Genomic DNA, 18,449 nt, shown 5'->3' with positions numbered 1-18,449 from the left:
AAAATGCAGGCATCCCAACAGCTGGACTATAAAACCATAATGAGGTTCCACTGTATCAAACAATTGAGTCGCTCTCTTTGTGTTTTCCTTCACCGCCAGAGGGGGACACTTACTCTCCATATGGCCTCCCCTGAGCTGCAGGCCGGGCCGCGTAATAGTACTGCTTATATTCATCCATCCATACTTCAGCTGTGCGTTTGGTGTTTCTGAGGAGAGACATTAAAAAAAAAAAATGAGGGAGAAACCACAGGAGCATGCATGAAAGAGTTTTAATTGGATGCCTCAGATAAGAGCTTGAAGGGATAAATTGTGTGTGTTTGTGAGGGGGGAGAACCCCTTTCCCTCCTCCCCCCCCCCCAAGGCATCTAGGTGGTTAAAACAGTAGATAAGATACAAAACAGATGGGCAGATTGTTTTAGTTTTATTACGGTTTCGCTGAGAGCTGAGGACATCTTATTTGAGGGGGCCTGCATTCATGGTGAGGTGAAGTTTTTTAGATGTGCATCTTTAAGGCAGAACTACATGTTATGTTCATTGAGCAGGTTGCAGCCCTGTCAGGGGATTTCATTTTTAAAATTTTTTAGAGAGAAAGAGGGAGCATTTCCACTGGGACTGCAGCACATAGGAGGGGGAAGGTATAACCTTTCTCTAGCTGACTGCAATAGCAATTGCACACTGATGGGGGAGGGGGGAAACCCCATTGGTAGTTTTCCTCTATCACCATTTGCAGTGTGTGAGGGCGATATTCATTGCAATCGTAGCTGAGGAGGGAAATGCAGCTGTTGTGCATCTGTGAAGAAGTACACAGAATTCAGTGTCTGGGGATTATAGATTTTCAGTTGAAATGTGTTCTTTATTCAGTCTGTCTCCTCTTTTCCTCCCTTTCTCCCATGCCTTCTGTTTCTCCAGGTTAATCTTATTAACTTAAGGTCTGGCGAAGTTCCGTTCAGGAAACCTGCCTTTACTTTCCCCTTCTGCAGTTTCTTTTCATCTCCCATGATCACCTTCGGTTACTGTCCCTATGAAGGCACAGCAACCTTTAATATGTTCACTTCACGTGGTATTTTACTCTTCTGAGAGACGCATGGAGCTCTGCTGCCCCAAATGGAGCTGTATCTCCCAAAATGACTGCACCATTCAGTTCAAGGATAGCTGTAGTCGTGTCCCACAGGGCAGCTCTCAAGTGCGCACACGTGCTGCAGTGCACGCAGGCATTTGGAATAATTGATGTGTGTTCCCTCAAATACATTTTAATATCTACGAATGGTGCTGTCACAATTCATACGGCATGGAGAGAAGATCAACATTTTAAATATAAATAATGTGTCATGGCTAACCAAGTAACATTATTGTTCAATGAAGAGCTTCTATAGCAGTCGAGCAGGAGTAGGTATATTTTTGTCTATAGGGGCTTCTATCACAGTTGCAGTGCCTCGTGGCCTTTTCCGGTTACATTACTCAAAGAATGCATGTGCAAAAACATTTGGCAACAAGTAGACATAGCAAGGATGGAAGCACCAAGGCCAACTCCAGGGAATCTGGAGTATATTCAGACTGTTGCCATTTTGGGGGTAGAATTCAATCAGATACTAGCAAATGTAGGTTGCACAATTAAAAGTGATGTGGCACTCTTGAACAACAAACCCACTTAAGCCAAAATAGTGTACTATTTGCAGTAAGGAAAGTGATGGGGAAATGAACCAGAAAGTGTGGAGTAACCATTGCTTGATGCAATGTCATATAACAAGCATATCGGAATGAATGCTCAATAAATTGCCTAACCCCCCTACAAACTTTGTGCAAAGAAATCAGGATGAATGCTCAATAAACAGGTCATCTGGAAGTGATCCTGGGCAAACTGCCCTAAGCTCTGCCTTCAGTGGTCCCTTCTACATGGTTTTATGTAGTGGCGGGCAAATTAAAAAGGAGGCAGATCAAGCCAAGTCCCAGCAGCAAGAGGATGGATGCCCTGCTGGGACCCTGAACTTTCCCCCAGGGTCTCTTATATGGCACCTGGTCCGCTATAACTGTACAACCCAAACTTACGTGCATGGAAATTTATGGCACTGGAAAAGGTACATATATTACCCAAAATCGGAAGAATTTGCTGGTTCCTAAGTGTAATGTGCAATCTCTGTGTTGCTTCCTGCCATGACTATCTTATCACCCTTACTCACTTCTTTTCTCTGCACCAACGTCTACAATTCCAATTGTTCAGTGCACTACTAGTGTGACTTTGTGAAGAATTTCACAAGCCGTGCAGTGCGGCGCACCATCTCTATGCACAGCCATACCTGTGTAATAGCTTTACTGGTGGGCAGGTGCTTGATGGGCGCCTGTACTTACTGGGGAGAGAACATGACATCAAAATGCCAAACCACATTTTCCCTCCAGTAAATATGGAATTACCCTTTTCTGGCGGAAATCTGATAAGCGATCAAAAAAACAAAGCAAAAGTTTAATAATCCATTTGTGATATCTGAATGGTGTGTTTGAGATACCAAGTCCTTGTCCGGAAGCACCTTTTATCCCATGGTTTCCCTACAATCAGCTCTGAATACTTCACATTTTCGATATGTATCCTTAAATATCCTGAAAAAGAGAACTATAATCCCTACTTTAACCGCCCGTGACTGTGAGTTTGGGAGAATGTTGCTCACATGGCCTTTTGCAGCACATATTTTTGTTTCATTCAGCCGTCAGTGAATAAAGTAAGCCTACTTTATGTAGGTGTTGGCATTTCCTTCGGGGAAGACGTAGGGGTGCTTCTTCCTGAAGACGTGACCAACTCGGCTGCAGGGGATGATCTCTAAACTTCCGCCACACATCCACACCCGGAATGAGATTTCTGTAAGAGAGGCTCATGTTCATCTTTTCAAAGTCTCATAGCAGGAAAGATTCCAGCTTTAGCCTTTGTTTTACCCCTTTGCCACACCAAGTCAGGCAAACCCACAGAACAGAAAGAGCTTTTCTGGGCTCTCTGCCTTCTTAAGTGCATTTCAAAGCTTCTTACCGTCAGTTTGACATTAACCTATTTGAAATCTCCTTGTAACGTTGTGGGTAATGATATCAAAATGGAAAGAAGCTGGCCTCTACACAGGTAGTCCCTTTATACAGAGTCCTATTTACATATCACGAAGCCTCATGTTGGTTCTTGCTCTTGTGCTGATTAGTGCAATGCATAGTGCCCTCCACAACAGATCCACAGCTCATGGACAAAGGGTAAAAAACAGAATTTGGACTGGTTGCCAAACTGCAAAGCATCAGAGCATCTACTCTGGGTGTAGAAGGTTCCATTCAATTCAGCCGTAAGTGTAGACTCAGTACCAAGTTAGATGGCCCAGTAGTCTGACTGCAGGCAGTTCTTCAAATAGAGAACTATCCCCAGTGAAGTTGGGCACATAGCCACCACCTTAAGCAAAATATACACCGCGTGTGCGGTGATAAAAGGTTTCAGGGGGGAGGCAAACAACAAGCAATTGGATGGTTTTATTGCATAGTGGGAGCATCTGTTTGTACACATCCCTGGCAGAGCTGCTACATCTGCTAGGACATGGGGTCCCTTTTTCTCGCTAGCTACGCTCCCTGGAGGGGCTGAAGTTTTAAAGCCAGCTTAAAATCTGTCTCCCTGACAACCCAGTGCCTCTCCACCCCTTTCAAGGCTGCAGTTGACTCCCTCTGATCTGTAACATTGTTGTGGCCAGAAGTAATTAAATAACAAACCACCACCACCACCACCACCACCACCACCACCCCCCCGCAAAGCCCAGTTTGAAAGAAACTTCCAGGCATGAACAAGGAGAGATTACACAAACACCCCATTTTTCACTTCTTCTTAGGCAGTCCAGAAGCTGCCCACTAAGGCAGAGTAAACTACAGGCCCAAGTCCCCTGTTGCCCTTGTCATCATTCCTTGATATCTTTGTGTCATCTAGGACAGGCACGTCCAACTCCCTATAGACCAATGACAGTATAAAACCCATTGTCATTGGAGGGGGGAGGGAAGCAAAAGTTGTTCAGCTTTTTTAGGGGAGCCCAAAGTTGGTGAGCTTTTGGGGGGGGTGACAAAGTTGTCCAGCTTTTGGGGAGGGTCATAAGACACGTAAAACCAACACAGATGTTAACAGGCGAATGCAGCAGTACAGGAAACTAAACTAGCAATAATGATCGCCCATTTCACGTAACAGACGGGCAGAGCAAGGACAGAGGGGGGCAGAGACTTTAAACACAATGCTTTTTCCAACAAGCAATTGGAAGGGAGCGATTGGAAGGGAGCCCGTGGTTGGAAGGGAGCCCACAATTGACTGCAATTGACAGCGATCACTCGGGATCGACCAGTAGATTGCGATCAACCTGTTGGACATCGCTGTTCTAGGACATAACAAGGCTAGCTCTGATCAACAAAGTGATAATGGGATTACAGCTTGTGGCTATCTTCTCCCTTCTCTGTCCTTGCACTGGTGTAGATGTTACGCAGAGAAACATACTCCAAATATCCTTTCACTTGGTCTGAAATCATCTTACATAGGAGCTGTAAACATGGTGCAGCAAGAGAGCAGATAGGTGGACGGATCTCTTTTGGAAAATGATGTGCACACAATCATGCTCATGCCTAGATTCACTGCTTGTGAGATTGTTTTATTGACTTCAAGTGCTCCATGCAGACAACAAGCAGTTAACAACAAACAGAAGATCTCGTGTCAGGCCACAGATCATTGAGATTCCAGAACAGATGTTCCAACTCCACCCATGTGAGAGGCTCTCCCACAGCCACCATGAAATCGTCCCCGAGAAGAACAGCCCATTCTTTCTCCGCTTGGTGACACGTTAGTAAAATGCACTGCACTAATTAGAGAGATCCCACAGGAAAACCTTACCAGACATTTGGAATTAACTCTGACACGGACCATTTCTTTCTTTTAAAATGCCTCCAGTGGCTAAGGTCATGGCAAATCTGTGCACACCACATTTTACCACTCGGAGACTGTCTTTTTGCCAAGGGACTGCCTGCCTGCCCACCTGCCCTTTTTGCAAAGCTGACGATGGCATCAAAGAGATGATATAATATTTGCCTTTGCATTATGAACGAAAGGATGGTGCTGGTGGAAAAGTAAAGTTGGCACTTTAATAAAGGCACTGAAAAGAACTGAGCTCTTGTTTGCTTAGATTTCTGGCAAATAATAAGTGGAACTTTTGAGTGATGGATGGCCAAAAGAATGCAAACTCCCCTGCCTCTTGAATCTTGGCTAGCAAGGATGCTGGTTGTTGTAGAGTGACAGGGACTCACCAAAATTCTCTCCACCCCAGATGTCCATCGCTGCATCGTATTTCCCAAGGTGGTTGAACCAGGCCTTGTCAATTACAAAAAGACCTCCTGCAATGATAGGAGTCCTGCGTGGTTGGGGACAAAAGAAGACAGAAACTCTCACTTGGACTCCTTTGTAAGAGGTTTTGCACACACACACACACGGAGAAATCCACATCCTTGTTTCCTGGCCCGTGTGCATTTTTGATCTGTAAATAGTCAGATACACGGCTTTTTAATTCCCAGGTATGAGTATGGAAAATGTCCTGGAAGCAGGAAGGAGGAGTGATCCGAATGCACGAATGCTCCAAGTGGAACATAGTAGCAGGCACACAAACCCTGCCCCCAATATCCTTGTGGATGGCGTCATTCCCCAACCTTCCCAGGGTTGCATGGGAAAGGTCTACAGGGGCTTTCAACTTGCGCGTGCTTGAACGCAGGTGAGGACCATGATAATGCAGTGCCCACAATTGTATAGAGGAATCTAGTTGTTTTCAAGGGAACTTGACTAGAAGCCCCCCTGCAGAGCTTTCCTGCACACCACAGAAAAGGGTACAACACACATAGGGACATTGGGGGTGGGATTTGCATGGATGTCCCTGTTCCCACTTTCTCATGTGTTTGGTCATATATGCCTGAGCACACCTATCGTCTGTTAGTATTCTGTTCATTTGAAAATCCACAAGCAGAGGCCAATGGGAGATAAAAGACTCTTGCAGCAGACAGCACAACCACTAATCCCGCATTGCGCATGCTCACAAACACCAGGCTGCACTGCACTAGCTAACTCCATTTTTTTTTAAAAAAAGTGTGTGTACCCAAATTCAAACGGCTAAAACTCCTTCTGGCTGCCTCTCTGCAAATTTTTCAAACTCAGATTGCTTCCAGAGGCTACAGCCATCAAGGTAAATTCAGTCTGTTTGTTAAATCCCTCTGCACGTATCACGTTTCATTTATTTTTTGAGGAAAGAAAAAGCGCAATCCTATACATATCTACCCAGAAGTAAGTCCCACTGAGTTCAATGGGGCTCGCTTACAAGTAAACGTGTCCAGGATTGCATCCTAGCAGGATTCCTTCTATTCTATCTAATACCTGCACACAAAATAGACCACTCAATAAATCGTCATAATAAAATTTGAAACTTGTGTTTCAAAGAAGACTTGTTATTTGTATGTCAGTCAGAAGTGCTAATGCACTCATCAGCGCCACTCCTACAAGCCTGAAGTTTTCAGTCCTGATTGCAGGCTTCCAGACCAAAAATGCATTTAGCACTCGGGGGTTATTTACATGGCATTATTTAACTGGGGCTCTGTGCCTAGTTTTATCCTGCGAGGAGCCTCGTTTCAAGGAGAAAGTCACACTTTCTCAGAAGGACAAAGAGCTTTTAAGAAGCCCTTTGTAATCAGTTGGGTTTTGATTTGAAAACAGAGTTATTTGCCCTCCCTCTTTTCCTCCAGATCAGCTGGGAAGAAAAGGAAAGAAGTGGCACTGAGTGGGACTGAGACTATGTGGCAAACACTGCTGTTAATTTTGCAGCACAGATCCTACCCCCAGCAACCTGGTTCATGCCTCAAAGAGCCTTTTCTCTTTGATTCTTCTGATGGCGGACTGTGATAAGGCAGAAATGGTGCTTTCTCTCCTGCAATGGGGCAGCGTCAAAATGTGGGGATGCCAGGAGGCAAAAACGATGAGCAAGAAGAACTGGGATGCAGGAATAAAGGGAAATGCTTGGAGCATCTATCTGCCTAGAGCTCTGAGGATGCACTGCAGGTAGATTTCCACTCTAGAATTAGGGAGGTCCAACATCTGAAGCTCAGCCTCAAAAAAATGGAATGCCTTGGACTAGCTTTTAGGGCACATATGAAAGATTGTGTCTCTTATCATGATGGCCTGTTTCCTTTGTTCCTAGTTAGGGAAAGCAGTGGCAAACTCAACCATCACTATGCCATCTTTAAAACAATGTGTATTTAAGATGCATTTCAGCAAAGCATTGAATCGTAAATTGCTGTAACCTGCTTTGGGACCTGCTGGAGAAGGGTGAGTAATAAACAACAGCAACAACAATTTATTATTCATATGCTGCCCATCTGACTGGGTTGCCCCAGCCATTCTGGGCAGCTTCCAACACATTAAACACAGCAGGACATCAAACATTAAAAATATTAAAAACAAGCCCTACTTCTAATTTCTTATGGGTTAATATGCTTTGAGCCAAACTGTCATAGGACACATTTCTCAGTATGTATCAAATCAGTGGTGGGGAGACTTTTACAGCCTGAAGACCTTCATTCCCACACGGTGGGTGGGTCCAGAGACAAAGGGACTGGAGAAATAGGGCATTTGTTCAGTGAGCTGCAGTCCAGCCACACAAAACCCAGCTATTTCTACACACACACACACACACACCCATTCATCCAAGCAAGCAATCAGCACTAACACAGTTCCCAGCCAGGCAAAAACAAAGCACCCAAGCAATGAGCAGAGCAGGCCACTCAGAGGGTGTTGTCTGGGGAGCCCCAAAAGCTGGACAGAGAGATTCAGTGTGGTGTGGTGGTGAAAGTGTTGGACTAAGACCCGGGAGACCAGAGTTCAAATCCCTACCCAGTCATGAAGCAACTCTATCCTCACAGGGTTGTTGTGAGGATATTTGGGAGAGGAGGAGAGCCATGTACACCACCTTGAACTCCTTGGAGGAAAAGTGGAATATCAAGAAGTAGACAGAGAGGCCTTGGGAGCCACAGTTGGCTCTTGGGCCGAGGGTTCTCTACCGTAGCATTAAAGCAAAGTATCTTTTGCCTCTCTTCCGCAGTTCTGTGCTTGTCACCCCTGTTTTACCTTCCCCCTTCTTGTCACTTACTTGATGGGCTCTGTGGGGTCTGTCCGCTTTGCCTTCTGCTCTGGAGAAAGTTGTTCCCATTTAAAATGCAGGCTCCAGTCGAACCCTAAATAGGAAGTGAACAGCGGAAACAAAGAGATTAGAGATAGTGCTTCCAACTATGGACCCATCGTTGCCAAGCTGCTTTGCATCAATATCATTGCATGAGTTGTGTTGATAATCAACAGGATGGTTAGTCTTATCCAGGAGAGGATTTCATGTCTTCCCATTGCCAAAGAAGAAAAGTCACAGCCTTAATATCCAGTTTATAGATCCTTTTGCATCATATCATTAGCTGTCAGGCACTGGACAGAAGAGTAATGGTGGAGACCGCCTCCCCAGCCTGAACCTTCCAGAGAAGAAGAAGACTGTATCAATTTACAATAGGGGTTTGCGGGAGGTCACAGCTCAGAGAGAGATGAGGGGCAAATTTGGGAGATAATGGGAGAGGAAGAGGAAGGGAAGGCAGAGCTGGAGCAGCTGGCTGACATGTTATCACTAGAAAACATTCCAGACGCCCCTTCTCCCAGAATCTGGCGAGCATTGAAAGTAGGAGAGTAAAGGGCTTGGAGACAAATGGCCCCACTGTAAGGTGAGTGGTGCTGTTGACGATTGAGGAGAGAAGGGGGGGTGGAGATTACTTGGAGCAATGCCATTACTCCAAGCAGCAGCATTTCTAAGCCTCTCTCTGTGACTAATGAATAAAAAACATTGGTAAGACCTTCCTTGTCTATCTGTTCCTGGCAGCCTACACTGCCCCATTGCAGGAGAGAAAGCACCTGATTAGCACATCTTTATCTAATGAGAAAGAACTGTGAGATCTGTGGTAGCTTACACATCAGAAGTGGCTTGCTGGGTGGAGCAGGGCTGCTATGCCCACTTTCTAGCAAGTGAGTTGCTGTTGCTTACAGGGGAAGCATGAGATGACAGGGAGGCTGGTGCAGTGGAAAGGTGGCAGAGCCAATCGGGTGCTCCTGCCAGTACGTTGGTGCTATCCTGACCTCCTTGTCACCTCCTTGCCCCCATCTCTATTAGCAGTAGCAGCCCACCTGCTGAGAAGCCCACATACAAATTCCACCTCACCTGGTCGGAAGCTTCTGTCACACACAGCAGTTGGTATATTTCTCTTTCTCTCCCCAGCTGCACATCAGCCTCACTTTATTACACACGGACTATTAAAAGGAGCCCAGATGCAGTGGTGGGTTTCAAGGAGAATTTAACTGATTAGCAATGAAACTCATTTTTCAAAAACCCAGTATGGATTTTGCAAGAAAATCAAAGCTGTCTTGGGTCATAAAGACTCCGTTAAGAACATGAGCTCTGTTGGGTCAGGCCAAAGGCCCATATAGTTCAGCACCTGTTCTCCCAGCAGCCAACCAGATGCCTACTATTAGTAGTAGTAGTAGTAGTAGTAGTAGTAGTAGCTTGTTACCAAAGTCTCCAAGGGACTTGCATTTGAAAACATAAACCAAAACGCATTGTACTATTAGAATTTCACATAAAACTTTAACGTTCTTACACAAACACCTACAAATATCCCTTTCCGACTGTAAGTTCCCTGCAAGTTGTTTTTCAGAGACATGCTGTCTCTCGTTCTGGAGGTGGAATGTGACTAGTAGCCACTGAAAGCTTTCCCCCCCTTAGAGAATAACATAAGAATAATTCAACAGGTCTAAATTCCCTTTAAAGACAACCAAGTTGGTGGCTTTCATTACGTCTTGCAGTAGCAAGCAATGTAAGTACATAAATATAACACTTGTACTCCACATTTCACTCAGGACTTCCAGCATTGCAGGGGATTGGACTCGATGGCTCTCGGGTTCCCTTCCAACCCTACAATTTTATCTTTCTATACTTCTTATTCCCCTCTAGCGACTTTGCTCATGCACTTGCCTGAACCAGGCATAGCAAGCACGGTACCCCACCTGCCAATATCTCATATGCACCAGTTAGCATGTTAGTGGCCCCTGGCCTAAACATTTACCTGTGTACAGGTGACTGCAGACTCACCTCCTCTCAGATCTGAAGAAGCTGCCACATAAGCAAAAGTGTCCAGGTTGATGATGTCAATAACTGGACTCACCACATGCTTTGGGTCCTGATAACAAAGATGAAAGTACAATAAATATATTTGTGTATTACATTTACGCTGCAAGGGTATTGCATTTCCCAGTCCTGGAAGGCATTACAAGTTGTACCTTAGCCAGAAGGCTGTGAAAGGAGGGAAGAGAATACCAACATCCCAACCCAATAAAATGAAGGATCAGATGCAGAAGAACTTTTTTCAGCTCACAACAGATTGGTTCCATTCTATTAAACCTCTTTTTTTACACAGTGCTTTTGAGATTAGTGCACTTTGTTTCCTCATGAGTATCACAGGATATTGTGGATATTGCACTGGGTAATGTTTGCGATGTTGCAAACAAAGAGCAACACTCTCTCCATCTTTGCCAATTTGAGGGTGGAGCTGTCCTACTCTACAGCAAGTCTGTCGCCTCTCCATCATCACACAAAGAGAGGACAGAATACTCTGGTACCTAACTGAGCCTTTTTGGAGTATCGTTTCAGGGAAGTGGTGCCATTGGAGGCCACTTTCATTCAGAAAGAATGAGAATAATCCAAAACATGCTGACGAAAACGTCAGAAGTGTCGAAGAAACAAACGGGGTGATTGTTTTCACTGCAGAAGGAATTTCTGTTCCTAGAGAAATTCTCAGAAGATGCCAGTTTATTTCTTTTAATTAGCTGAAAAGTTTTCTTTTAAATAGAAAAAATGCTATGGGCTTGGTAAGGCACTTCCCTGGGCTAATTCTTATGCTGCTGTAGTGATGCAAGAGCCTCTATGTGTACTTTAGGGTCCCAAACGAGGGGGGGGGAGGTGATTTGTTTAAAGCAAACAAACACCTGCACTTAGGAGCACAGGTTTCATATATCGCCTAGGTAAGGCCAGCCCAGGATGTCACCTGGGACAAAACAGACAATGTCCTGCTGTCCTGAAAAGGAGCAAGCAGTGTGTGTGTGTGTGTGTGTGTGTGTGTGTGTGTGTGTGTGTGGTAGAAGCTGACAAGTGCAGGAGGTAGAGCGTCGTGTGCTCCTTGGAGGCTGGGTCTGCCACCTGAGGCGACTTCCTTACAGTGCCTAATGGCCCTGGTATTATGAGGCTGTTCTGGCATTATGAGCAGAAGGCTCATCATCTGTGCCTTTAAGGGATTCCTTCCTACCAGCATTATTGGAGAGGGGCAGGATCTAGCCAAGTGGAAGAGGCTCCCAGTATGCTCCGATAAAGCCCATTGGAAAGGCAACAAGAAAGGAAAGCAGCGAGGAGGTAAAATACGTGAAGAAACTTCTTATGTCTTTCCTGAGCGCTGGGGCACCACCTCCCATGTCAATCAACTTCTCCTAAATCCATTGTTGAGCAGTTCCTTTGTACAGGAAGAGAAGCTTTTATTTTTATTGCAAGGGGAGTTGCAAATATTTGGTCGAATAATTTAACACCTCTAAGCAAGCTCACCCCTTTGAAACTGCTTCCTTAATATTTTTTCTGCTGACTGTCAGTGGACAAACTGAAGGAAAGCAGCTGAAGAACATGCAGCCCATAAAGTCAGCAATGAGGAAAGGCAAAATCACTGCTAAAGTTCAATGCAAGGCAGTGGGGAAATCCCATTGAACTCAATGGGACTTAACTTCTGAGTTAGACAGGCTTAGAACGGCACTATCAACAGTACAAGATAATCTCTCCTCACTCCCATACCTGGTGATTGCTGTGGCTTTTCCAATTGTGAGAAAAGAGTTTGAAAGAATTAGATTTGTCTGTTACGTTTATATAACACCCAGGCAACTGTGTGGCTAACATACTCCATAAGACAAAGAAATACATTCCCCCCCTTTTCTTTTATGTTTTAAAATCACATTAAAACAATAAATAAACTACAAAGCGAAGAAGTCAGGCAACCTCCCCACCCCACAAAACCCAATCTAAAATTATCATAAAACTCAGCAGCTAAAAACACAACATGAACACATGCAATATTTGGTTCTTATTGCTCAATTAATATATAGTCATGGGTGGAAGAGGAGGGCCCAAATATCTATCAGGGTGGTAGTACAGTGAAATTTTGTCAGCTCTGAATGGCCTTTTCCTTTCTATTTCTTTCTTTGTTTTGTTTTGTGTGTATTTTTTAAAATAGCCCAGACTCCAATTAAAGCTCAAAGCTTCAAGCTTTTCTCCCTATGAGACCAAATCCCTTTCCACAGGTATGCAGCTGACCGAACATTGTTGGGAATCAGCTCTTGCAAAAAGGAGCTGGGCGTGAAAATTCTCTTAATTATGCTGCAGTGCATAAATCCGGTAGCCAACGGTGGCCCCTAAAATTGGGCCTGGCACATGGCTTGATGAAGAGAGGCAAAAACCTAATTTCCAAGAAGGCTTGAGCCCTGGAATGCCTCAATTAAACAGTGCAAACTGAAAGGAAAATAGGAAGCTGCCTTATACTACCTGCTGGTCCATTTAGTTTAGCATCAGGTATTCTGGCTGGCAATTGCTCTCCAGGATCTCAGAAAGAGGTCTTCACCCTTACCTTCTACTACTACCAGTATTATGGGATGCCTGGGGTTTAACCTAGAATCTAGGTTAACCTAGAGTCTCACCACTCTATTCTGATACTCACTTGGGATTAAAACACAGCAAGATCAGAGAGGAAGGCATTGAATTTATTCCCAAACTGGACTTTGGACCACTGGTGGCCCATGAGCTTCATTTGAGTAAGCCACAGCATGTCTGTAGATCTGTGGTTGATGGTGGGAGATGGCACATCCATAGCATGAAACACCCATATTCATTTTAAATTGTATTCCTATTGCTTTTTTTGTTTCTTATATTCTATCCTATTGCATTTGCAATTTGAATTCTATAGAACTACAATGGCTAAGATAGAAAAGTCATTAAATGGTTGGCCTGCAAGTCCTCAGTAATTTTCAAGTAGTTCTTGGAGGGGGGGATGTTTGGGAACTACTGAAATATTGTGCTTAATACATAAGACTGAAATGATCTTGAATGTCTATAATATCTACTCTCTGAGCATTTTGTTGTAATTTATGGGCTCTGCTGTGGTGGTGGTAGAATCATGGGGCTAAAATAGATGCAAAGATTATATAGATCACATAAGAAGGCAGCAAATAGCTTCAGCCTGAGGCTGGAAGTGCCTTATGTTTTCTTCATAAACTCTCCCCACCCCCAGTATAAAACTAACCTACAGCTAACCCACACAATCTTTTAAAGTTTAAATAACTCTAATTACCATAAAAAAGTTATTCTCTTAAAATTAATTCCCCTACAGCAGGAGTTATTCTCCTACAACTATATTTATTCTCTGACAATTAATTCGAATAATTTTAACATATATTAGAAGATAAGGTTGAGTCTTTATAGCAAGCCCATTATAGCAGGAATAAAAGATAACCGAAGAAAGTATAATCAAGGAAGGAAGGAAATAAATCCAAAATGGGTTGTGAAAGATATCTTCTACTACCAGTATTGTATAAAAAGCGCAGAGGAAGAGAGGAACAGTATATATATTTTATTCCAAATCTTGGCTCGAGCTGATAGCAATGTTTACAGGCAACTTTTACTGTGGGATCTGGGATGTTTAGGTAAAAGCTTCCCAGTTGGCGTTCGGGTAAGAATTATTGGATGTGTAGAGACAGTACCAACTCTCCTGAATCACTTATATATTTTAAAAAACCAGCCCTCTCTGTCAATACCCTGGAGAAGTCAAAGGCACAGTGGTACTTGGTACTCAAACGGCTTGGCTGCCGAACAAATCGGTTCCCAAACACCACAAACCCGTAAGTGTTCTGGTTTGCAAACATTTTTCAGATGCCGGACGTCCGACTCCCGGAACGGATTAAGTTTGAGAACCAAGGTACCACTGTATTCTCATTCTTCTTCTCCTGCATATATACAGAGCCTGATCCATACAGAAGAGAGAGTCCCACCAAGAGAGGCCAGGAATTGATCCTTGGACCTCTTCCATGCAATGCAGTTGCTGTACCACGGAGTCAGGGCCGTCTTACCCATAGGCGCTAGGGATGCAGGGCACTCGGGCACTGGGGTCTCAGGGGCACCAGTCCGAGAGTCCAGGGCCTGAGAGTTGAGTCCGGGGAAGAGCTTGCCCATCGGTTGGAGTGCCACAGTGGGCTCTTCTCTCTGTGCCACGAGTTCGGGGGTGACCGAGCCAGCGAGACACTGAGGCGGCCAGCCGGCTCTGCCCTCCTGCATGCCTGGGACTGGGCAACCGTGGGGGGGGGGACGCCGCCGCCGCCAGGCATATCTTTGCACCCTGGTGCCACATATGCTTAAGACTGCCCTGCACAGAGTCACAACCCTTCCCCTGCGCCACTGGTATGTTGATGATATTCATGGAATGGGCCAGTATATATAACAGATATATTTAATGATGCATATGGAGAAGGGCTGTAGCTCAGTGGCAGTGCATCCTCTTTGCATGAAGATGGTCCCAAGTTCAATCTTAGGCAACGCCAGGGAGAGACTGGGAAGACTCCCTGTCTGATGCCATGGAGAGTTGTTGCCAGTCAGAGCTGGACAGGCTAATAGTCTGACTTGGGGTAAAGCAGCTCCTTATGTTCTCTGCTGCTCAGTCTGTGGCTTTGATATCCTGCAAGGAACCAACGACAACTAATGTGCTTGAGGTTCTGTCCAAGGAGAGAGGTTGGAGGGGATGGAAGTTCAAGTCCTACACAGATAAGGGCTTCTCAATCTATATAGATCTGGCCTCAGATTTCCTGAAATCCATTCAACTGCCACTTCAGCCATCACTCAGCTTGAACTTCCATACCCTCCAACCTCTCTCCTTGGAGAGAACCTCAAGCACATTAGTTGCTGTTGGTTCCTTGCAGGATATCAAAGTCACAGACTGAGGAGCAGCAATCACCTCTAGAGAAAAGGTGCAAAAGAAGTTGTTCTGCTGTGAAGGAAAGGGAAGCACAACTAATCTCCTTGATTCTCTTTTGCAACGTTACCTGGTTCTAATCTACCAACAAAAAGGCCCCCAAATGCTCAAGTACTATCTAGCTTTACAGGCTTGTGATTGCCCCAGATAACAGTCACCAATGCTGGAGCAACAATATTCAGATAGCTGATGGCGGAGAAGAGGAAGTAATGAAGAAAGAAAAGGTTGCTTAGCATCTTTTCTTCAAGCTGGATTCATGCAAAACTACATAGCTTCATGTTCCACCCCCCACCATCTCTCTTCAAACAGGAAAAACAGGAGTGGGGTGTGTGTGTGGGTGTGTGGGTGTTGGATAGTGGAACATCGCCATCCATTGGCTCATTACCATGACATTAACAAAAGCCTGTTTTCAGGTGATGAAGATTGATTCCTTCTGTAAAAATGCCTTGGGCCTTGTAATTACATTTTAGGGGAAAGTTATTTGGCTAAAACAAATTGGTAATGGTAGACACATCAGCTCTCCAAGTAAAAACAAGACAGCATGCAGAGGCACAAATCCGTACCTGTGCTAAACAAAGTGGAATTCCCCTGCAAGCTAACACTTCTGCTTTGTAATGCTCTCCCAGTTACAGATAATGGACATCCCCCTTATCTGGCACAAATTCATTTAGTCAAAGCCGCTCATTTCCACAAACAAATGTGCTCCCAAGTGCTGCTTCTGCCTCCATTATCTATTCATTTCTGGGTGGTTATTTTGAGCCCTCTTAGGCTGAAGGACTTCAGTCCTGACATCCGCCCCTAGCTGCCCCCTCCAGCACCAGAAGTAACTGTCACGAGGGACTGAGGCCTCTTCTTCCATATATCAGGTGGATGGTGGCACCTGGCTCTTTTATTAATGGCTGAGAGGCCAAGAGAGATGCCGGGGAAGGGGATAACACTGGCACCTTTCCTGAGGTCTCCTGTGTTCCCATTGCTGCTGCCGAATTGCATAAAATAAGGCCTCTGTAGAAGTGGAGTGCTGAGACACAGCCATGGGAGAAAGTCGTCTCGGTTCATTATGATTCTCGCTTCCCCAAACAATATGTTTAGGGATGCTTTTAGTATTTGATTAATTATTGTATTTAAATATTTTGCTGGAAGCCGCCCAGAGTGGCTGGGGAAACCCAGCCAGATGGGCGGGGTATAAATTATAAATAATAATAATAATAATAATTAATTACTATATGCAATCCAAAACAAATCTATCCTGCAAAACTTGCAGGGTTCTGAATGTTGTGGTTTTCCATCTGAAAAAAGTGTATGTTAGGTGAAAGTGTGCTCAAAAATACAAATCTTAGTGAAGATAGCATAAAATGCATTGTATTAGGGGAAATGTGTATATTAGGAAAAATTGCGTACAAAAAATGTGTATTCAAAAGACTGGCAAGCTTTTGTGAGGAACTTTTTTTTTTTTTTTAAGAGCAAACTGAAGTGAAACGTGGAAAGCAACCAAAAGTGACGGATTTTGTAGAGGTTAGAGTAGGGCCTAGATGACCAGGGTTCAATTCTCCACTTGGACCAGAAGCTCACTGGCTGACCTCAAGCCAGTCACTCTCTCTCTCTCTCTACTCTCTCTCTCTCTCTCTCTCTCTCTCTCTCTCTCTCTCTCTCTCAGTCTAACCTACCTCAAAGGGTTGTTGTGAGAATGGGATGAGGAGGGGGGTAACCATTCATGCCCCTTTTGACCTCCTTGGATGGAAAAGTGGGATATAAGTGCAACGAATGAGTAAATTAATGAATACTTGCACTTCACTGAACAGGACCCCCTTCTACCAGGTCCTAAACAGAGACTGCAGGCTTCTCCCATACAGGATTCAGCTCCACGAACAGCAGAGCTCTATGCAGATGCAGCCAGGCAATGGAAGCATCAACAAAACCTCAAGGAGACCCTGTCACCTCATGTATCCATCAGAGAAATATGTATCTGTCATGTGTACTTTGCCCGAGAGGCACTTTTCTTTTAAAGTGTCTTTGGGGTTTGATGCCCAGCGTTAATTTACTATTCCATTACACCCTCCCCTGCTTACACACACAAAGACACGAGTACACTTTGCTTCTTGAACGCTTGCCATGCGTTAGAAATCTGGCTAAACAGATGTTTTGCTGAATGAAAAATGGAAAGTGACATGATGTAGGTTGCGGGGGGGCGGGGGGGGCAGTTGCTGATTCAGATGCATTCTGGGTTCTCGATCTCTTTGAAGCGCAGAAGTTTATTAAGCCGAAATGGACTGTTTCCTGCAAGCCACAAATTAAGAGAAGACCATTAATCTTTGGAATGGGAGGAAGAAGAGCGTGGCAGGCAAAAATGAGTCGCCTTTCCAGTACCAGGCTGAAGGTGGCAGCATTAACATTTAATACAGTTGAACAAACACGGTTTGACACTGGCAAAAAAAAAGAAAAAAAGATGGGGTGTAATTTTCGCTTGGAAGTAAGACGGCGCAGGTTTGAGACTTCCCCACCTTTAAGGTGGGAAATGTGGGTGTAGGAAAAGAAAAGAAACATCTATTTTACATGCACACAACCGTTCATCTGTCCCATCAACATTTACTCCACGACCCGAAAAAAGGCAAAGTGGAACAAAGTAGTTTTGAAAGGCTACAAATATACATCTAAGGCATATGGCCCCTTGACCTCCTCACATGATGGTCCCTCTGTTTATCCCATCCAGTCCACACTGGAAATGAAATTAAAGCGCTCAGCATCTCAAGTAAAATGAGCTGGGTTGCAAAAGCTATTAACTAAGTGATGTGCTCTTCAGGAAAGAGAGGCAGATACAGTGGTACCTCAGGTTGCAGACACCTCGAGTTACAGATGCTTCAGGTTACAGACTCTGCTAACCCAGAAATAGTACCTCGGGTTAAAAACTTTGCTTCAGGATGAGAACAGAAATCGTGCAGTGGTGGCACTGCAGCAGCAGGAGGCCCCATTAGCTAAAGTGGTACCTCAGGTTAAGAACAGTTTCAGGTTAAGAACGGACCTCCAGGACGAATTAAGTTCTTAACCCGAGATACCCCACTCCCACCCTCTGGCTGGATGCCACATCACCCTTGGACTGAGACCAGCCCTGATAACAGTGTTATGAGTTTTGACGGGGCCAAGTCTGTGAATCTGCATCTAGTAAAGGTTGGAATCTAGTCGAAGAGGCCGCTAAACTGGCCAGGCAAGTTTCTTTGTAAGATAATGGCCACTTAAGCACTCAGCACCTCAAATAAAATGACCTGGGTTGCAATCTGGCTGGCTGCCACGTCTTCCTAGGACGGAGA

At 44.7% G+C, this 18,449-nt stretch overlaps 1 protein-coding gene across 1 annotated transcript in view; it reads right to left on the bottom strand.

Moving 5' to 3' along the window:
- Nucleotides 1–18,449, bottom strand: part of GALNT14 (polypeptide N-acetylgalactosaminyltransferase 14) — a 237,656-nt gene that overhangs the window by 17,285 nt on the left and 201,922 nt on the right. The window contains exons 7-11 of the mRNA XM_082214849.1: nucleotides 10,191–10,278; nucleotides 8,163–8,247; nucleotides 5,287–5,390; nucleotides 2,722–2,848; nucleotides 114–206 (exon numbers count right to left, since the gene is read on the bottom strand). Coding sequence (XP_082070975.1) covers nucleotides 114–206; nucleotides 2,722–2,848; nucleotides 5,287–5,390; nucleotides 8,163–8,247; nucleotides 10,191–10,278 — 497 coding nt within the window. The remainder of the gene's footprint in view (nucleotides 1–113; nucleotides 207–2,721; nucleotides 2,849–5,286; nucleotides 5,391–8,162; nucleotides 8,248–10,190; nucleotides 10,279–18,449) is intronic.

Source organism: Podarcis vaucheri, assembly GCF_965113315.1.
Source record: "Podarcis vaucheri genome assembly, chromosome: 3".
Lineage (NCBI taxonomy): Eukaryota > Metazoa > Chordata > Lepidosauria > Squamata > Lacertidae > Podarcis > Podarcis vaucheri.
The sequence above is the reverse complement of the archived record's forward strand: the minus strand, read 5'-3'. Positions and strand labels throughout refer to the sequence as shown.